The sequence below is a fragment of the Tupaia chinensis genome, unplaced genomic scaffold (genome assembly GCF_000334495.1).
Source record: "Tupaia chinensis unplaced genomic scaffold, TupChi_1.0 Scaffold000559_1, whole genome shotgun sequence".
Taxonomy (NCBI): Eukaryota; Metazoa; Chordata; class Mammalia; order Scandentia; family Tupaiidae; genus Tupaia; species Tupaia belangeri.
In genome coordinates, this window is record NW_006160071.1 from 287645 (window position 1) to 310375 (window position 22731).

General features: G+C 42.6%; 1 protein-coding gene across 1 annotated transcript in view; it reads left to right on the top strand.

The window, feature by feature from the left end:
* The window catches only part of LOC102477498 (zinc finger protein 841), a 21910-nt gene extending 283 nt beyond the window's left edge, over positions 1–21627 (top strand). Inside the window, 5 exon segments of the mRNA XM_006157738.3 lie at positions 4033–4120; positions 10776–10902; positions 13103–13231; positions 19007–21348; positions 21350–21627. Coding sequence (XP_006157800.3) covers positions 4106–4120; positions 10776–10902; positions 13103–13231; positions 19007–21348; positions 21350–21556 — 2820 coding nt within the window. The 5' untranslated portion in view covers positions 4033–4105 and the 3' untranslated portion in view covers positions 21557–21627.
* The last annotated feature ends 1104 nt before the right edge of the window (positions 21628–22731 follow it).

Here is a 22731-nt window from a genome sequence, read left to right on the forward strand (position 1 = left end):
CTCTCGCGAGGTGGATTCACGTCCTTCGCGCCCCGGAAGCTCGCCCCGAAGCCCCTGCTGGGCAGCGCCCACCGCGCCAGTCTAGGAGTCGCGGCCTCTGCCCGGTGCTGGGACACCTTCCTCTCACCACTTCGAGTCCTCCTGCGGTCTCCTTCGCGCCCCAGGCGTCGCCCTGAGCACTCACTGCTTCCCTGACCCTCGCTGGGAGAGAGAAGGCCCTGCCCTGCGACAGCCACTGGAAAATGTGCTCTTCTGGGAAGTGGCGTCTCATTCCATCCCCTTCCCCGTCAGTGAGAGAGACCAGGAGAAAGAAAGCGGCAGAGGAAATCCAAAAACTTAGAACAGACTGGGGGAGGAACAGAAACAGATGGCAAAGGGAGGGTGCTGGAGGGACTTTGCAGAGACCGAGAAAGGAAAATACCAGGGGGAGAAAAGCAAATAGAAAATTCAAGAGAGGGCTAGCCTGTTAGAGCAGTGGTTAAGCCAGGCCGATTCCACACAGACAGTGGTTGGAATTCCAGCCCTGGTGGCCCAAAAAATATACTTGTGCCTGCACGTTTGTGCCCAGAATTCTGATGGGTGGAGAAATCGAAGCAAAAGGATTGCGGGGTGACTGTGCTCTATTGGAGAGCACTTTCCCCTACCACCTCCTCACTGGCAAGCATGTGTACCCTCCAGCAATACATTTTTTTTTTAAAGAAAAAAAAAATCCCGAGGGGTGAGAATTCTGATGGGTGGAGAAATCGAAGCAAAAGGATTGCGGGGTGACTGTGCTCTATTGGAGAGCACTTTCCCCTACCACCTCCTCACTGGCAAGCATGTGTGTACCCTCCAGCAATACATTTTTTTTTAAGAGAAAAAGAATATCCAGAGGGATGAAGGAGAGCAAAATAGAGAGGGACCCTTGATTTGCGATAGGAGCTGGGGCAAGGGAATGGGGGATGTTGCAGTCAGTCACGGGAGAAGGTGAAGAGTTTGGGGCTGTGGCAGACCAACCTGTTGCTGGAACTGAAGGAGGTGCCATGGGTGACAGAGACAGTACAGGGAAAGACAGCAAGAAGGAAGCCTAAGGATGAGGAAATTCCAAGAGCAGAGACGGGATGTATCAGCGGAAGAGTGAACAGAGATGGGGGAAGAAAGAGGCAGAAATACGTGAATATAGGGGACAGTCAGAAAGATTGGGAAGAAAGAGCAACAAGAAGTGGAACAGGTGAGCTGAATGGGGCAGACAGTGTATGAAAAGGAACAGAGGGAGAAAGGGCAGGATAGGAGAGGGGTACATAATGAGGAGCTGAAACTCAGAGAGAGACAGAAAAATGCAAAAAGAGATAGATACACAGAAGGGGAGAAATGCACAGTAGTGCAGAAAGTGGGTGGTGGGGACCCACATCAAGATGAGTGGTGAGTTGAACAGTGGCATCCTTCCTTCACTATGTCTCAAGACAAAATTCCCACAAATTTACTTTTCAGATCTTATTGGCTTTTATTTGTGGTTTTAGAATCAGGAAACACCTCATTATGTTCCATGAGCAGACCAGAGGAGGATGGCTTAATAGAAAAGGCTGAAGAAAATAAAAACGGGACCAGCAGTTAGCATAATGGCTGTCGCTGGGCTCCCATGTAGTTGACTGCAGTTCGAGTCCTGGATCCGGTGGCCTAAACTCACACTGAGCGCGTGTGCATACATGCCAAAGATCCCAAGAGGAGAATGGAGGAGAAGGGATTGCAGCGTGGCCATTCCCCCGGGGGGTGATTTCTCGCTTTCTGTCTTTCTGGCGAACACACGTGCCCTATAGCAAAAACCTCTCCAAAAAAAAAGAAAAAGAAAAAACAGGAAACAGAAAGGTTGGTCATTTCAAACTTTCTTTACTTGTTGGGTCAAAACTGGGGCATTTTCTTATTACCCTGCTCAGGTTGATTGGAACCTATCGGTGGTTTATGGTGTTGTTGGTTTTGCTTAAAAACAAAAGGCAAACAAACTGGCCCATTCAAAGTTCAGTATGATTATACTGGCACTTAGCATGGGTGACTCCATTCTGGTTTGACCAGGTCTGCTGAATTCTAATGCAGCAGGCTAGTCTAAAGCAATGGCTTTTAGAGTTGTCTAACAGCAGCTTCAGTTTTTACCTCTGTGACAGTATTTTGGTGAGCATACGTAGACAGTGGTATTATCGTAAATATACACACAGTAAATAAAACCTTTTTATCCCACTCTTCCATCTTTAAAACAAAACATTTTCTATTAGCAACTTTTCTGTTTCTGGTAAATAACCCTCTTCTGTACTCCATTTTAGAACATAATATAGTAAAATTGTTTTGAACCCATCCAGTCAAGCTCTTAGATCCATTGATAATGATATTTCCTTTTTTAGTTACCAGTGACCTTCCCATTTCTAAATCTGATATTTAGTTTCCTATGTTAATCTTTTTTGTCCTCTTGGCAGCTATTTCTTCTAAGTTTCTTTTCACCTTTTTTTTTTTTAAGAGAGAGATTTTTGTTATAGGGCACATGTGCTCACTGGAGAGACAGAGACAGAAAGCAAGAAATCACCCCCCAGGGGGGATGGTCACACCATAATCCTTTCTCCTCCATTCTCCTCTCAGAATCTTGGGCACGCTCACAAGTGTGGCTGGCTCGAGTTTTAAGCCACTAGGTCCAGGACTTGAACCACAGTCTACTATGTGGGAGTCTATTAACATAACCATTATTCCATCGGCTGGTCCCTGTTCTCACCTTTTTAATCATTTTCAGTTTCCTCTGCTAACCTGGCCCTCAGAGGTAGAGGACACAAGACCTGATGTCAATGCCAGATGTAGAGAAGAATGAACTTTTTTTATTTTATTCACTCATTTATTTTAATTTGACCAGAGAGAGAGAGAGAGAGAGACAGGGCAAGAAAGGGGAGGGGGGAGTGAGAAAGCAAGCCACCAGGTCTGGGACTTGAACCGTGGTCAGCCATGTGGGAATGTCTGACACCTTAACCACCGCGCCACCTGCTGGCCCCTGGAGTAGAATGAACTTTAAATACTATTGAGGCCAGGCTACCAGACCATGTGAAGGGGGATCTTGGGTAAGGGCATAGGAAATGGACCTTCAAATGATTCAGCATCACCTGTGAAGCCAGGGTTGAACACCACTAAGAGGGGCTGGACCAACATACTCCACCTTCTGGCTCTGCTCTCCCCTTAGGGTCTTGTCACCAGGGCTGATACAGTGGGAGGGGAAATAGTCCCCAAATATGGAGTATCCCATGGCTTAGTACTTGAACCTTTTCTTTGTCTATACCATCTCACCTCATAGCTTTGAGATGTCTTCGTTGTCCTTGGAGACCTCTCCCTAGAATTCTTTCCACTTCTCTCAGTCCTCTGCTGAAAGATCTTAATAGTATCTCCATGCCCATATGTCTAAGAATGACTCCCCGAGCTCCCCAAACACACTTGCCCACAGTCCTGTACACCTCAGGTAAGAACACCCTATGCTTCCTGGAGCTGAGCTGAATCTCTCCAAATATATTTTTGGGGTTTGTTTTTTTTTGTTTGTTTGTTTGTTTGGTTTTGTTTGTTTGTTTGTTTGTTTTGGTTTTTTTTTAGCTTTTGCCACAGGGTGTGTTGTGCTCAATAGGAAAGAGAGAGAGAGAGGGAAAGTGAGAAATCACCCACCAGGGGGAGTGACTACACCATTAACAGTGGATGCTGAGTCATTTGAGGACCCATACCCCTTACCAAGATCCCCCTTCACATGGTCTAGCCTCAGTAGTATTTAAAGTTCATTCTACTCTGCATCCAGCATTAGAACTATGCCCTTTGTCCTCTTATTTCTGAGGGCCCAGGTCAGCCTGTGACCACGAGGGGTGCAAGGGGCTAGGTTCTGCATCAGGTTGGTCAGGACTGCAGCCCTATTGTCCCTGCATCCCCCTGGTGCATGTCACCAGACTGTCATTCTCTGTGAGGAGTTCTTCCCTGTGTTTCTGGTTGTGGCACAAGAAGAAGATGTGTTTATTCTGAACATTAATAGCATATTTTGCTACTCAGGATGGAGTTGTAAAGCCTCATAGTATGAGAGGAAGAAGCCCAGGAGAGAAGGAGGACAACAGAGGAGTCGGGAATGGCTCCACCTCAGGTAAAGCAATATTCCCAGTTAAACATCCTGTCTCCTTTCTTTCCGAAATGCTGGCATTGGAGTTGCTCATCTCTGATTCTGAAGGACCCTCCTGATAGGCTTGCTCATGCTCATCCATGCCTTCTTCAGTCCCTCTCATCACCTCTTAGATTCCATCTCACTTTGGTTTTTTGGGTTTTTTTGTTTTTGTTTTTGTTTTTTAAGAGAGTGTTTTTTGCCATACAAGTGCTTGCTAGAGAGACAGAAAGTGAGAAATCATCCCCCCAAGGGGGGATGGCCACACTGCAGTACCTTCTCCTCCATTCTTCTCTCAGGATTTTGGGTACGCACGCACATACACCTGGCATAAGTGGGATTTTTTGGGTTTTGGTTTGTTTTGTTTTTTTTTTTTGAGAGGTTTTGTTATAGGGCACATGCACTCGCCAGAAAGTCAGAGAGAGACAGAGAGATAGAAAGCAAGAAATCACCCCCCAGGGGGATGGCCATGCCATCCCTTCTCCTCCATTTTCCTCTCTAGATCTTGGGCACACACACACATGCGCCCGGCTTGAGTTTAAGCCACCGGGTCTGGGACTCGAACCGTGGTCAGCTACATGGGAGTTCACGACATAGCCATTACGCTAACTGCTGGTCCCCCTGGCATAAGTTTTAAGCTACTGGGTCTGGTACTCAAACTACAATCGACCACATGGGAGTCTAATGCCTTAACCACTATACCACCTGCTGGCCCCAATGACAGGGACCTTGTAAAGAGATTCTATGGGGCACATCCCAGGAAGGGCTTCATTCCCAGTCATGGATTGGTGACTGGTATGGACCTCGCAGTGTCAGTGCTGTTGGCAGCAGGAAGTGTGAACATACTGCCAGCCTTTGCAGGGCAGGGCTGGAGAAGCTGCCCTGGAAGGTACAAAGTGTACAGATAGCTGCTGAATGTTGAAAATGTTGACTTCCAAAGGGAAATCTTCCTGATTCTCTACCACATGTGAAGCTAAACATTGTATCACTATGGTTCTAACTCTAAAATCGTGTTTGAAATGGAACAGAAAGATAGACATCAGTGGTAAAGGGTACTTTCTTCGATCATTTATTTAATAATACAAAATCAACTTCATTGTCTAACTGCAGGGCATTTTTAAACCAGTCTAAGCACATCGATCCTACAAAGGCTGTGGTTTCCTACAGAGTCTTGTGTAGTGGGTACTGGTTTTTGTTTTGTTTTTAATGTTTTAATTTTTAAATTTTTTTTGCGGCAGGTGTTTTAATTAAAAAACTTATAATTTTGTTCAAATGTAGAAGCTGAATTCTTTGTCATCACAGAAAATGTGGTCAAATTTTTGTTCCATCAGTTATTACTAAGTATGGGACCAGCAGTTGGCATAGTGGCTGTGTTGCTGGACTCCCACGTAGTCGACTGCGGTTCGAGTCCCAGACCCGGTGGCTTAAACTCATGCTGGGCGCATGTGCGTGCGTGCCCAAGATCCCGGGAGGAGAATGGAGGAGAAGGGATTGCGGCATGGCTGTCCCCACCCCCCAAGGCCGGGGGGGGGCGTGATTTCTCGCTTTCTGTCTCTCTGTCTGTCTGTCTGGTGAGCGCACGCGCCCGATAGCAAAAACCTCTCCAAAAAAAGAAAAAAAAATTATTACTAAGTATTATGCGTCTTGTAAATATCACATGATACAGTTTGTTTGTATTAAAAGTTCAAATAAACATGCAGTTAGACCCTAAAACTGTTGATCCAGTTCCTTTCTATGCTTTTAGTGAGACAAGGCAGAAACGAGTCCCTCAGTCACTGCTCTGAAAAGTCGGAATGTCAGGCAGACTTTTATTCCTTTTGCTCCTTCAGGAGATACTAGGGGCTATGGGTTTCCTCCCTAACACACCACTGCATGCCAGGACTGTGGTCTCTGTCAAGAAGATGCTTCAGATTTTCCTTCTGAACTTCTTCGTGGTTTGCTTTGCACTTGAACTACTTTCTATATTTCCTACAAAGGCAATTGGTCCATGAATTGTTTAATCCATTTATTGTGGTAGACAATGCATTTGGGGCTTCCTATTTCTCTGTCTTGCTGACTCCTTTCCTTCAGTAATGTTATAATTTGTTCATATAGATCTCTAAATGGTTTGTCCTTAAGTCCTACAATATATTTACTAATGAAAATTATGGATATTTTGTGTGCTTTATTTTTAGTTAGTGCTACTAAAGAAGGAAGATTGTAGTATGTTGTAATTAGTTCAAGTTCTGAACCAATATTCTTGTTCTTGGTTGCCATCATGTCATCTGTGAATTTTAAAAGGTTCAGCTCTTTGCTCTTCCCACCTTTTATCTTCACTTTTCTCCTGTGTTACTGGTCCTTGCTCTTGTGTGGAGATGAATGGCAGGAACCCTGACCAGCCCTCATTCTCCAACTTAATTTTGAAGATATGCATTTAGTGAACAAACCTTCCAGTTCCTTGGTCTTGGACTTCTGAGCCTCCATAACTGTGACAAATACATTTCTGTTATTGATAAAGTACCCAGTCTGTGGTATTTTGTTATAGCAGCACCAATAGACTAAGATAGAAATTGGTAGGAGACCTAGGGTGTTGCTAAAGCAAATATCTAAAAATATAGAAGTGGCTTTGGACTGAGTAATAGATAGATATTGGTACAGTTTTAAGGTGAATGCTGGAAAAAGCCTGTGTTTCCATGAATGGCATTCAGGATAATTCAGGGAGGGATCAGAAGTAGGGACTGAAGATAAATCCTTAGTCTTAGAGTTATTGAAGCAGTCTATCAGAATGTTGGTAGAAACGTGCCCTGTAAATCCAATTATGATGAGGTTTTATGTGGAAATGAGGAATATCTTACTAGGAACTAAAGGCAAAGCCATTCTTGTTGCAACATGGCAAAGCATTTGACTGAATTATGTGATGTCCTTCCACTTTGAGGAAAGTATTTGAGTGATGGACAAGGATGCTTGGCAGAAGAACTCTCTAAGGAAAATGTTCAGGGTACATCATGTCTCTCTTAATTGATAGGTAAATGCAAGAAGACAGAAATGTGATAAACACATAAATTATAATGAGAAGGTAAACAGAATGTAAAGATTTAGAAAATCCTCAGCCTGGCCAGGTAAAAAATAAAATCATGTTTTGGAGAGAATACCAAGGGTGTGTCCAAGCAACCTTTGCTCAGATTAGTATGAATAGAAGGAAGCCATATACTGTTAATTGAAACATTGGGATGATAACCTAAAAGGCATTACAGAGATCTTGTAGGCTCTCATTCCCATCACAGACCCAGAATACCAGAGCCCTCAGAGTAGAATCATATCAAGGGAGGGGCCCAAGATGCCTTTGTATCTCAGGACTTGCTGCCAAAGATCATTTCAAGTCTCTTTCCCCATATTCTGGAACAACAATTGTAAGTGGTTCAAGTGGGCTCAGCTGTGGCTCTGAGAACTATTCCTTAGGCTATAAGCTGTAATTCTTGCTGGTGTCCATATGGTACTAATCCTTAATTTACTTATTTATTTATTTATTTGTTTGTTTTTTGACAGAGAGATTTTTGCTATAGGACACATGCACTTGCTGGAGAGACAGAGAAACGGAAAGTGAGAAATCACTCCCCAGGGGATGGTCACACTGCAGTCCCTTCTCCTCCATTCTCCTCTTGGGTTTCTAGGCATACACACATATGTACCCAGCGTGAGTCTTAAGCCACCAGGTCTGGTACACAAACTGCAATCGACTATGTGGGTGTCCAACAATGTAACTATTATGCCATCTACTGGTCCCCACATGGTACCGATTCTCTAAGTGCACACAATGCATAAGTTGTGGCAATGTGACCACCTACATCTAGATTTTAGAAGATGTCTCAGAAAGACTTTGGACCCAGGCAGAGAAATGCCATGGAGCTAAACTGCCATAGAAAATCCTTACAAGAGAAGTACCCAGTAGAGCCATGAGGCCAGGACCATCACAGGGAGAATTCATTAGAGCAAAGCATAGTTATCACCCTAGAGGCAGGGCCACTTTAGAGAGTCTTCATTAGAGCATGTTTCTTGGAGCTGTGCCAGTGGAGTGACCTCTGAAACATCAGAAGTATAGAGCCACTGGAGTATGACCTGACCTGGAGAGCTCGCACACTTGATTCTAACTCATGAGAGCTTTTGTTTGGATTGTGACCAGAAACACTCTGGAAGCAGGAATTCCCAAGACCTTGGGGACCCAATTTATGTCCCAATGTATCTAAAAGGTAGGATATGGAGTCAAAGATTATTCTCAAACCTTAATAATTAGTATTGCTTGCCCTACTGATTTTTGGTCTTATAGGAACCAGTTATCTCTTTCTCCTTTCCTGTTCTTTCCTACTAGAATGGGAATGTTGGCCCTCCATTTTATTTTATTTTTTTAAAGAATTATTTAATTTAACTTTATTTTGTTTATTCATTTGTTTACTTTAATTTGACCAGAGAGGGACAGAGAAAGTGAGGAAGCAAGCCACTAGGTCTGGTACTCAAACCGTGTCAGCCATGTGAGAGTCCGGTGCCCTTAACCACCATGCCACCTTCCAGCCCCCCTCCATTTTATTTTGTAAGTACATAGCTTATTTGATTTCACTGGTTCACAACTGGAATCATTTGCTTCAGAAAGAAACACATATGATTTTCACCCATATCTGATTTCAGTGATATTTAAATGTGACTCTGGGCTTTAGACTTTGAGTTAGTATTAGAATAAGTTAAAAAAAAAATGAGGGCTATTAGGATGGAATGAAAGTATTTCGTACACAAGAAGGACATAAATTTTGGGTAGTTATGTATAGAATGCTATGGTTTGAGTGTTTTTGTAAAATTCATGGTGAAGGGCCACCAGGTGGCGTGGTGGTTAAGGCAGCTGGACTCTACATGGCCAACTATGCAATTCTAGTCTCAGATCTGGCAGCTTAAAAAACATGCTGGTGGGGACCAGCAGTTAGTGTAATGGCTGTGTCGCTGGACTCCCATGTAGTCAACTGCAGTTCGAGTCCTGGACCCAGTGGCTTAAAACTCACACCAGGCACGTGTGTGTGCGTGCCCAAGATCCCAAGAGGAGAATGGAGGAGAAGGGATTGCGGCATGGCCATTCCCCCTGGGGGGCGGGGGGTAATTTCTCACTTTCTGTCTCTGTCTCTCTGTCTCTCTCTGTCTGTCTCTCTCTCTCTCTCTCTCTCTGGCGAGCGCACGCACCCTATAGCAAAAAGCTCTCCAAAGAAAAACATGCTGGTGTGTGTGTGTGTGTGTGCGTACCCCAAATCTCAAGAGGAGAATAGAAGAGAAAGAATTGCAGTGTGGCCATTCTTCCAGAACATGCTTTCTCACTTTCCCTCTCTTTCTGTTACTTTCTCTCTTCTCAGCTGACCAATGCACCCTCTAGCATCAAAAAAAAAAAAAAAATGAAACATAATCCCTAATACAACAGTACGAAGAGGTGTAGTTTTGAGGAAGCAATTGAATCAGTAAGTTTCCCTTATAGAATGGCTTCAAGAAGAAATATATCTGTTCTCCTCTTCTGTTCCTTCTACTGTGTTTAGCTATGTAGCAATTTTGGTACAGCATTTCTCCTTTCTGGAGGATGCAGCAACAAGGCACTATCAGAGAGTAGCCTGCCATGGACTTCTATTTTTCTTTTTTTTTTTTTTTTTGGAGAGGTTTTCGCTATAGGGCACGTGCGCTCGCCAGACAGACAGAGACAGAGAGACAGAAAGCGAGAAATCACCCCCCAGGGGGGATGGTCATGCCGTAATCCCTTCTCCTCCATTCTCCTCTCGGGATCTTGGGCACGCATGCACACGCACCCAGCGTGAGTTTTAAGCCACCGGGTCCGGGATGCGAACAGCGGTCGACTACGTGGCAGTCCAGCGACATAGCCATTACGCTAACTGCTGGTTCCCTGGACTTCTTTATTTTTAAGAGAGACTTTTTGCTGTAGGCAGCACACTCACCATAGAGACAGAGAGACAGAAAAAGAAATCACCCCCCACAACGATAGTCACACTACAGTCCCTTCTCTTTCATTCTCCTTGCATTTGGGGCACACAAACACACATTTGTCTGGTGTGGTTTTCAAGCCACAAGGTCTGAGACTCACCTGTGGAGGTGGCCATGTAGAATCCAGCACCATAATCACCACACCATTTGCCGATCCTCCTATTGAATTTGTAACCAATCAAATTTAGGTTTAGGACAAGTAACTTTATTTTTTTTTGGGGGGGGGCAGAGTTTGGCTATACGGTGCATGCACTTACCAGAGAGTCAGAGACAGAGAGACAGAAAGCAAGAAAGCACTTCTTCAGGAGGGATGGTCACAATCCCTTCTCCTCCATTTTCCTCTTGGGATTTTGGACACACACACACACACACACACACACACACACACAGGCAGCCAGCGTGAGTTTTAAGTCACCAGGTCAGGGACTCAAACTGCAGTTGACTATGTGGAAGTCCAGCGACGTAACCATCATTCCATTTGCTGGTCCTAGGACAGGTAACTTTCTTAAACATGTTTTACATGAATATGCCAAAACACAGCCTTTGATCTAATCAGTCCTTGTAAATGCTCTCTTCTTCTCAATTTATGTGAAGATAAATCTTTGTCTGGCTCCTTGGTGAAATAAGTTTTTCATTCCAGGGTCCTTTGACCTTCAAAGATGTGGCTGTAGAATTCTCTCAGGAGGAGTGGAAACGCCTGGACCCTGCTCAGAGGGCTTTATACAGGGATGTGATGTTGGAGAACTACAGGAACCTGGTCTCTGTGGGTGAGGATGACTTTTCTCCAAAAGTTGGGATCTGTCCTTTTGCATCTTTGAATTTTCCCTTGTGTCCCTCTCAAGAGCCCCTGCATTTGACTGAGATTAAAGCTTTGTTGACTCACAAATAAAAATCTTTTTTTAAATCTTTTTCAAGTTTATTTTATTTCTTTTTTATAATTATTTATTTTATTTATTCATTCATTTATTTTTAATTTGACCAGAGAGAGACAGAGATAGAGAAAGTGAAAGTGAGAAAGCAAGCCACCAGGTCCAGGGACTTGAACCCTGGTAGGCCATGTGGGAGTGTCCTTAACCACCATGCCACCTGCTGGTCCCCACAAATAAAAATCTTAATGTGGTATCTAGACTTTTTTTTTTTGAGAAGTTTTTACTATAGGGCACGTGCACTTGCCAGAAAGACAGAGAGACAGAAAGCGAAAAATCATCCCCCGGGGGGATGGCCACACCACAGTCCCTTCTCCATTCTCCTCTTGGGATCTTGGGCACACACGCACACACACACCCGATGTGAGTTTAAGCTGTCCAGGACTCGAACCACAGCCAACTGCATGGGATTCCAGTGATGTAACCATTACGCCATCTACTGATCCAGACATCTAGACTCTTTTTTGAGAAGTTTTTGCTATAGGGCATGTGCACTCGCCAGAAAGACAGACAGAGAGACAGAAAGCGAGAAATCACCCCCCAGAGGGGAGGGCCACACCACAATCCCTTTTCCTCCATTCTCCTCTAGGGATCTTGGGCACATATGCACACATGCCCAGCATGAGTTTAAGCCTCTGGGTCTGGGACTTGAACCACAGTTGACTACATGGTAGTCCAGTGACATAGCCATTACGCCAACGGCTGGTCCCCATCTAGAATGTTTTTTAAAATGAACTGCTTAGTTTAAAGCAATTCTATATCAATGCTATTTTTAAAAGTTTAATTTCTCTCATTAGAGAGAGACATGGGCACCCTCAATAGATTTTCATTATGCCATTGTCCCCTCCAGCAGCCTTCAAGCCTGCCAGTAGCAGTGTGTTTCTGGTCGACTTGGGGTTCAAACTCCATTCAGCTATGTGGCTTCAGCATCTTAGTACAGCACCCAAAATCCTGTACTACCACAATTGGACTGGCATTTGGACTTTAATCACCACTATTCTTCACATGTTCTGCCCCCTTCATGGTACATCATTGGATTGTCTCAAATCTTAAGTATTGGGAACCAGCAGTTAGCGTAATGGCTATGTCGCTGGACTCCCACGTAGTCTACCACGGTTCGCGTCCCGGACCCAGTGGCTTAAAACTCACGTCGGGTGCGTGTGCATGCATGCCCAAGATCCCAAGAGGAGAATGGAGGAGAAGGGATTGCGGCGTGACCATCCCCCCTGGGGGGTGATTTCTCGCTTTCTGTCTCTCTGTCTCTCTCTGTCTGCCTGGCGAGCGCACGTGCCCTATAGCAAAAACCTCTCGGAAATAAATAAATAAATAAATAAATAAATCTTAAGTATTCATAAAACCTTGGAGCAGACTTTTGGGACCAGTAGATGGTGTCATGGTTACATTGCTGGACTCCCATGTAGTCAACTATGGTTTGTGTCCTGGACCCAGTGGCTTAAAACTCACGTCGGGTGCGTGTGCATGCATGCCCAAGATCCCAAGAGGAGAATGGAGGAGAAGAGCCTGTGGCATGGCCATATGCCCTCGGGGTCATTTTTGGTTTGGTTTGGTTTTGTCTTAGAATTTTCCCATAGAACACATGCACTTCCAGAGTCAGAGAGAGAGAAAGTGAGAATTCACCCCCCAGGAGGGATGGTCACACTGCAGTCCACTCTCCTCTTTCCGTCATTCTCCTCTTGGGATTATGGGCATGCATACACAAGCACCTGGCATGATTTTCAGGGTGCAAGGTCCAAGACTGGAACTGTGCTTGGCCATGTGGGAATCTAGCACCTTAACTACCATACTACCTGCTTTCCCCCCAACCCCCTTTTATAGCCCTATGCTTTGAATCAGTGGTTTCTAGAGGAGAACTAGACATCTACTTATTACCATGCTTCCGCAACATTAAAAAGGAGGTTTTTAGAAGTTGATTTTGTGATATGGTTTCTAGATTTCATGTTTATTGTCTTCTGTCCTGTGCTGAAGGGATGGTATTCTGAAAAACCCAGAACATTTCACATGTCTTTGTTTTTATAAACAGGAATCTCTCTTCCTGACCTGAATATTATTTCTATCTTGGAGCAAGGGAAAGAGTCCTGGATTGAAGAGAGTCAAGTGAAAATAATAAAAATACCAAATGGATGGGAATGTATCAAATGTGTGAACACAGGTAGGAGGACTTGAGATGGGCAGAGCAAAAGACACACCATTAACTAGAGTTTAGGAAACTCTACAAGTGGAAGCATTCCATGGGATAACAAAAGTTTGTAACCTATGAGCTCTGAAAGGAAGTTTTTCTTCTCCTCCCCTTACTACTCAGCTTTTCAAATGTGTAAAAGCTTATTCAGTAACCTTCCTGTGGTACTGCAGCTCAGAGAGACAGTCTTTATTATGAAAGACAGTAGATCGTCATCTGCCTTCTGTGAACTCTGGTTATTTGACTCTGAGGGGCATAGGGAATAATGCTTCAAAAAGGGGTTGTATTCTTGGGAGCCAGCAGTTAGCATAATGGCTATGTCGCTGGACTCCCACGTAGTCGACCGCTGTTCGCGTCCCGGACCCAGTGGCTTAAAACTCACGCCGGGCGCATGTGCGTGCGTGCCCAAGATCCCGAGAGGAGAATGGAGGAGAAGGGATTGCGGCGTGACCATCCCCCCCGGGGGGTGATTCCGCGCTCTCTGTGGCTGTCTCTGTCTGTCTGGCGAGCGCACGTGCCCTACAGTGAAAACCTCTCCAAAAAAATCAATAAATAAAGGAGGGGTTGTATTCTTGATTTCACCTGTGTGTTTCCATCTCATGCTTAGTTCTCAGTTTATATAGTCCTGAACTGAGGCTTTGCAATTCTTAACATCCAGACATATCCTGATTCTATCTCATTTCCTGTGCTTGAAATACCTAGTCAGCAGGTGGAAAATATTGGCACACTGGCTTTTTTTTTTTTTTCCATCTGGGACTCCAGAAATTTTATAGAGCTAAGTCAAGGCCTCTGCCTCCTGAGGTGCCTCAAGCATTTTTTGTTTTGCTTTTGTCACATTTCTCAGGTGTGTCTAACACAGGTGTGGGTTGGGACTTTAAGTTTGTTTTGTTTTGTTTTGTTTTAAGAGGTTTTACCTTAAGACGTGTGCGCTAGGGACTGGCAGGTGGCATAGTGGTTTAGGGTGCTGGACTCCCATGTGGCTGACCAAGGTTTGAGTCTCTGACCTGGCGGCTTGCTTTCTCACTTTTCGTTTCTCTCTCTCTCTGTCTCTCTGTGGTAAAATTAAATAATAACAACAAATAAAATTAAGTAAAATAAATAAATCGTGTTTAAAAGAAAAAAAAAAAGTCCTTGGTCCAGGACTCTAACCATGTGTGAGTCCAGTACTGTAACCACTACACTACCTGCTGAATCCAAGAATTTTTTATTTTTTTATTTTTAATTTACCATTATCATTATTCTTATTCTTTAATTTGCCATAGGGTATGTGCACTCACCAGAGAGAGATAGACAGAGAGAGAGAGAGAGAGAGAAAGCAACCCGCCAGGTCCAGGACTCAAACTGCGGTCAGCTATGTGGGAGCCAAGCACCTTAACCACCATGCTACCTGCTGGTTCCCAGTCTTTCAAGAATTTTATTAAGAGGAACTTTAAAGACAGCATAAAAGTTTTCTCTGCAAACCCAGGCCTACATGGGGATCATATCTCAAGTCTTTCAAACTCTTTTTTTTTTTTTTTTTTTTGAGAGGTTTTTGCTATAGGGCACATGCGCTTGCCAGACAGAGAGAGAGAGAGAGGTAGAAAGCGAGAAATGAGGGGATGGCCATGCCGCAATCCCTTCTCCTCCATTTTCCTCTCGGGATCTTGGGCACTCACACACACGCGCCCGGCGTGAGTTTAAGCCACCAGGTCCAGGACTCAAACTGCAGTTGACTATGTGAGAGTCTAGCGACATAGCCATTACGCTAACTACTGGTCCCAGGTCTTTCAAACTCTTAGCTTTTGTAGGCAAGCACACAGCTGCATCTGAAGATCCTACAAAATCTGACCCTCATAGGTTTTATTTTTCTCTCTCCCACTTTGGTGATGATAAAACAAAACACTGGCTCTTCCAGATTTTTATCTTCTCTTACATTGTGTGGTTTCTGAAACTTGCTTTTGATTAAACAGTCCTAGAGTGACTTGTCATCCTTTTTACTTGTTCTGATAACCCACCTTTAGGTCATGCGCAACTTCTTGTGCATCTCTCCCATGGAGTGGATTTAGTGGGTAGCAGAACATTCTTCATGAACAACACTTTGACTAATGTGTTTTAATATATCCTTCTATATGGAGTTATACCCCTTAGGGGCCCTGACTAAAGTGTTCAGCATTCCCATGATACTCAGAAAAATCACCAAAGCATGACCGGCAAGTAGTTCCCATTGATCTGTGGTTCTTTGTAAAGTATCACAAAAGTATCTTTGAATGGCACAATTATAGTGTTTTGGGGGTTTTTTTAGAGAATTATTTTTTAAAACAATTGTTTTATTTAACTTCATGTATTTATTTTATTTTAATTTGACTAGAGAAGGACAGAGAGTGAGAGAGAGAGAGAGCAAGCTGCCAGGTCCGGTACTCAAACCATGGTCAGCCATGTGGAAGTCCAGCATCCTGAACCACTACACCACCTGCCAACCCCTAGAGAATTATTTAAACTTCACTTTTTATTTTTAAATTTGTTATAAGATATATGTGGTTGGTCATCAGAGAGAGAGAGAGAAAGTGAGGAAGCAAGCTGCCAGGTCTGGGACTGGAACATCATTTGGCCATGTGAGAGTCTGGCATCTTAACCACCTGCTGACCCCAACAGTGTTGATCATATTGATGGTCACCTGCTGATGATCAGACTGTTGCCACCTGCTGGCTCAAACAGTGTTGATTATACTAATGGTCATTCTTTTTCTTTTTTTTGGAGACAGGTTTTTGCCTTAGGGTATGTGTGCTCACCAGACAGAGACAAAGACAGCAAGATGGAAAATAATAAATCACTCTCCAGTGGGGATGACCACACCACAATTCTTTCTCTTCCACACTCCTCCCAGGATCTTGGGCATGCACACTCACATGCCCAGCTTGAGTTTCAAGCCACCAGGTTCAAGACTTGAACCTTAGTTAGCCATGTGGGTGTCCAGCACCCGTAACCACCAGGCCACCTGCCGGCCATAGGATGCATGTTTTGAGAGAGCTAATGAAGTTGAATTAGGCCTAGTATGCTTTTTTTTTTAAAGAATTATTTTGTTTAAATTTTATGTATGTATATATGTATGTATGTATGTATGTATTTAAATTTGACCAGAAAGAGAGAGAGAGAGAAAGTGAGAAAGTAAACCGGCAGGCCCAGGATTCAAACCACATTCGGCCACATGGGAATCCAGCACCCTAAATCACCATGCCACCTGCTGGCCCCCTAGACCTATTATGCTTTTAAGTCCACTGTAATTCATTTTGTTTAAGCCATTGCTCTTTTCTTCTTTTTAAAATTTGCCAGAGGGCACATGAATTGCCAGAAAGAAAAAGAGAAGAAGAGGGAAGAAAGTACCCCTCAACAGGACATGCTTATGCCATAATCTGTTCTCTTCCATTTGTCCACCCTACTGAGATTTTGAACATATATGTACAGTACTCAGCATGTTTGTCTTTGTCTTTTTAGAGAGTTTTTTGCTATAGAGCGCATGTGTTTGCCAGGAAGACAGAGAGACAGAAAGCGAGAAATCACCCTCTAGAGAGGATGACCACACCACATTCACTTCTCTCCATTCTCCTCTCGGGATCTTGGGCACACACGCACATGCACCCAGCATAAGTTTAAGCCACCGGGTCCGGGACTCGAACTGCAGTCGACTATATGGGAGCCCAGGGACATAGCCATTGCACTAACTGCTGGTCCCAGTTTATACATGTTCTAAGTACAATATAAATTACACATGTTTTGTTACCACTAACTGGGCAATTAAAAGGTGTTACATAGGGGGTGTGGTGGATAAGGCTGCTAGACTCCCATATCACCAATTAAGGTTCAAGTTCCAGCCCTGATGGCTTCCTTTCTGTCTTTCCCTCTGTCTCTCTCTGGTGAGCATGCATGCCATACAGCAAAATTTAAAAATGAGTAGTTAATTATTTAAAGGTTTTGCATAGATAGGGCATTGCCTTATTGATTGGCTCTTACATAACTGTGGACATGAAATCATATTGTGATTTCTGACTTCTTACCCTAGTTCTTTCTCTTTATAATCTCATTTATGTGACCTACTATGCTACAAGTCAGTTTTCTCGATATATTTTTTATTTCTCATATTGTGTGCTGGCTCTGGAATCAAAGTTTTTGCTTATCCTTAAAGCAATAGTGTTTAGAATTCCAGGCTGTAAGGTTATATAGTTGTAGCTGCTTATTATTGACTTCCTGCTTTTTTCTCAGAGGTTTCTAAAGTGTTTTACTTACTAACTTTTTAAAATAATTATTTCACTTAACTTTATTTTATGTATTTATTTTAATTTGACCAGAGAGGGAAAGATAGAAAGGGAGAGAGAGGGAAAGTGAGAAAGCAAGCCGCCAGGTCCAGGACTCAAACCATGGTTGGCCATGTGGGAGTCCAGTGCCCCTAACCACTATGTCACCTGCCATCCCCTTACTAATTTTTTAAAAAGTATTAATTTAATTTTATTATTTATTACTATTCTTCAATTTGACCAGAAAGAGACAGAGAGCGGGTGAGGAAGCAAGCCTCTATGTACAGGACTTGAACCATGGTCTGCCATGTGGGAATTCAACACCTTAACCACCATACCACCTGCCAGCCCCACTAATTTTTAATATTATTTACAGATGATGGCTTTTTTCCATTTGTGTTAAGCAGTGTAGCAGACATGCACCACATGTTAATATTAGATTCCTATTCTGCATGGAAATAGCTAGCTTTATGGTAGATATTCAGAAAATATTTTTATTTTATTTTTATAACTTTATTTTCTCAAATTCATTTTCCCAGTGCTATTTTTGCTTGCAGCATTTAATTACTGGTTAGCTTATTCATTACATTTGTTTTATTATTTCTTACTTAACCATTTCAATATATTGTGTTATGTCTTAGCATTTATTTGTTCACTATATATGAACTAATAATATATATAATGTATTTTTCCCTATGAGGTCTATATATTTACTAACAATTGTGTGCTTTTGGATCATGCCCTTTTTTCCCCTAATATATCTATAACATGACTGTTTTGGTCATTAAGGTGACAGAAACTAGGCTTCACTAACAGTAATTTGAAATGCTTGTAAATCACCCCCCCCTTTTTTTTTCGTTTTTACATTTTGCTATAGTGTGCATGTGGATGCCAGAGAGAGAGAGAGAGATACAAAGTTAGAAATCACCTCCTAGTGGGGATGGCCATGCCACAATACTTTCTCCCCCAGTCTCCTCTCAGAATTTTGAACACACATGCATATGCACCAGGCATGATTTTCAAGGTGCTGGGTCTGGTACTAGAACCACACAGCCAGCCATGTGAGATTCAGCACCTTACCTCCGTGCCACTTGCTGGCTCAAATCATCCTTTTTACTACAGAATTCTATACCTCATGGGAGCAGGTGGCATGGTGGTTAAGGTGCTGGATTCCTACATTACCAACCACAGTCAAGTCCCAGATCTGGCAGCTTGCTTTCTCACTACTACCTCTCTTTCTCACTCTCTCGCTCTCTCACTCTCTCACAAGTGTACATGCCCAGTAGCAAATCAAAATAATAATAGTGATAATTCGTTACAAAAATTCTATACCTCTATGTTCCTAAAAATTAAAGATCATGGTTGGATGTTATATGTCTGTTAGGTATAAGTATTACTTTTAATGTAGTATTTTATTTTCAATACAAAATATTTGTCTATTGTAATTCATTGGAATCCCATATTTTGTTCTGTCTTGTAGACAAGTCTCCTAAGTCTGTGATCAGCGAATTACCACTTAGAGAGAACAGTAACACAGGACAGATATTCCAAACAGTAATGTTGGAAAGACCTAAAAGCCATGACATGGAAGATTTTTACTCCAGGGAAATCCAGAAAAATATAGAGGACTCAGTGTTTCACTGGAGAAATGATGGAAGTAATTACAAAAGAGGACCTAGAACCCATACAAAAAATCTCAGCAGTAGTACATGTCCACAAGATGAAAGAAGGGCAGTGAAGAAACCTGTTCAAAATAGGCATGCACCCTCACATCTGACTGACCTGCAGAAATTACAAACTGCAGAGGAAGATGAATGTAATCAAGCTGAGAAAACAGTCAACCATTGCTCCTCAGTTTCACCACCTCAGAGAATTCTTCCTTGTATCCAAACAAATATTTCTAGTAAACATGGGAAGGAATTAATTAATTCTTCATCATTTATGGAAGACCAGAAATCACACATCAGGGAAAAACCTTACAAATGTAATGAATGTGGTAAAGTTTTTCATTGGCGGTCAGTCCTCATGATACATCAGATAACCCATACTGGAGAGAAGCCCTATCAGTGTGATTTATGTGGTAAGGTCTTCAGTCAAAATTCTCATCTTTCAAGTCATCGGAGAATTCATACTGGAGAGAAACCTTATAAATGTAGTGAGTGTGGCAAGGCTTTTATTCAGAGTTCACATCTTGCAAATCATAGGAGAATTCATACTAGAGAGAAACCTTACAAATGTAAAGAGTGTGGCAAAGCCTTTAATCGGAGCTCATTTCTCACTATTCATCTGAAAATTCATACAGGAGAAAAACCATATAAATGTGACATATGTGGCAAGGCCTTTAGACAGAATTCATGCCTTGCAAATCACCGGAAAATTCATACTGGAGAAAAACCTTACAAATGCAATGAGTGTGGCAAATTCTTTGGTCAAAGTTCACATCTTACAAATCATCAGAGAATTCATACTGGAGAGAAACCTTACAAATGTAATGAGTGTGGCAAAGCCTTTAATTTGGATTCATTACTCACGCGACATCAGATAATGCATAGCAGAGAGAAACCGTATAAGTGTGTCTTATGTGGCAAGGCCTTCAGTCAAAATTCACGGCTTGTAACTCACCAGAGGATTCATACTGGAGAGAAGCCTTATAAATGTAATGAATGTGGCAAAGCCTTTATTCGAAGTTCCTGCCTTGCAAGGCATCGCAAAAGTCATAGTGGAGAAAAACCTTACAAATGTAATGAGTGTGGAAAAGCTTTTAATTGGTGTTCACTCCTCACTATACATCAAAAAATCCATACCGGAGAGAAACCATACAGGTGTGATGTATGTGGTAAGGTCTTCAGTTATAGTGCAAGCCTGTCAATTCATCGGAGAATTCATACTGGAGAGAAACCTTACAAATGTAATGAATGTGGCAAGGTCTTTAGTCAGTACTCATGCCTAGCACGTCATCGGAAAATTCATACTGGAGAGAAACCATACAAATGTAATGGGTGCAGCAAAGCCTTTAGAGAACGTTCAACCCTTACTAAACATCAAGTAATCCATACTGGAGAGAAGCCTTACATGTGTAATGAATTTGGAAAGGTTCTTTCCCAAAGTTCAAAACTCTTAAAACATCACAGAAATCCTTCCAGGGAGAAACCATATAAATGTAATGAATGTGGTAAGACTTTTATTCAGAAAGCAGGCCTGGTGTACCATCAGAGAAGTCATACTGGAGAGAGGCCATACAAATGTATTGAATGTGCCAAAGCCTTCAGTTCCAGTTCAGACCTTAGAATTCATCGGAGAAGTCATACTGGAGAGAAACCTTATAAATGTAGTGAGTGTAGTAAGGTTTTTAGTCATCGCTCATCTTTAGCACGTCATTGGACAATTCATACTGGAGAGAAACCTTACAAATGTGATGAGTGTGGCAAATCCTTTAGAGTGCGTTCAATCCTACTTAATCATCAGATACTCCACACTCTAGGGAAACCTTACAAATATAATGAATTTCGAGAGGTTTTTTTGCAGAGTTCAGAACCTGTAGAACATCACACAATTTCTTCTGGTGAGAAACCACACAAATGTAATGAATGTGGTAAAAGTTTTATCCAAAGGTCAAGCCTGGTGTACCATCAGAGAAGTCATACTGGAGAGAAGCCAAGTAAATGTCTTGAATGTGGCAAATGCTTTAGGCAGAAGTCTTACCTCACACGACACCAAAGAATTCATTCTGGAGAGAAACCGTACAAGTGCATTGAATGTGGTAAGGCCTATGGGCACTGGTCTTCTCTCAGGAAACACCAAAATATTCACTCTGGAGAGAAGTCCTTACAAATGTAATGAATGTGGCAAGGCCTGTAGAGGTCTTAACTCAAGAATCACCAAAACATTCATTCTAGAGAGAAACCTCAGTCCTTGGTATACATCGAATAAAACATTTTGGTCAAAACTTTGCAAATACACTGAATGTAACAAGCCTTTTAGACATTGTCCTAACCTCTGGATTCACCAAGTAATTTACCCATACATATGAAGTAAATATTGCAAAGTTTTTGGGACCAGCAGATGGCATAATATGTCGCTGGACTCCCACATTGTCAACCTTGGTTTGAGTCCCAGATCAGGCAGTTTGAAACTCAATGCCAAGCATGTGTGCATGCATGCCTAAAATTCCAAGAGGAGAAGGGATTGCAGCATGGTCATCCCCCCTGGGGGATGATTTTTTGCTTTCTCTCTCTCTGGGAAGCACATGTGCCCTATAGCAAAACAATCTCAAAATCAAAACAAAACAAAACACCTTACAGATATATAGCAAAGTTTTAAACTAGTGCTCAATTCTTATTAGACATGACAATATATGTATTGGAGAGAAACCACAGAAATGTAATATGTATGGCAGAAGTTGCACCCACAGTTCAAAACTTGTGCATCTGCAGATAATTCATAGTGGAGAGACACTTCATAAATGAATCAACGAGGGCAAAACCTTACTAGAGGTAAGTCCTTACTTGACATAAGAGTTCATACATAAATCATATAAATGTAATAATGTATGTGGCCTAGGATTTATGGGGTGTGTCACAACTCAGTAGACATTATAATATAAATCTTTTTTTTTTTTGGAGAGGTTTTCTCTACAGGGCATGTGCACTTGCCAGACAGACAGAGAGAGACATAGAGACAGAAAGTGAAAAATCACCCCCCAGAGGGGATGGTCACGCTGCAATCCCTTCTCCTCCATTCTCTTGGGATCTTGGGCACACACGCACACGCACCCGGCGTGAGTTTTAAGCCACCAGGTCCGGGATGCGAACCACAGTCGACTACGTGGGAATCCAGCGACATAGCCATTACGCTAACTGCTGGTTCCCAGAATATAAATCTTTAAAGAGAAACTATACCACTGTAATGTGCATGCTAAGACTTTTACCCAACGAGCAAAACTGAAACATCAGAGTATTCATCCTAGATATTTTACAAATGTAATGAATGCAGCAGGGTTTTTATCAGTTTGTTCACACTTTGGGGTTATGAGATAGATCATATAGGAGAGAGACCATACAAGTATGCTGAACATGAAAAAGCCTTAAAGTAAATGTGTTCTCAGGCTTCACCTAAGCATTTATACTGCTGAGAAACCTTACAAATGGAATGAGGGGTAAATGTTTTAGCCAGTTCTCACAACAGCTACACATCAGAGAATTCACA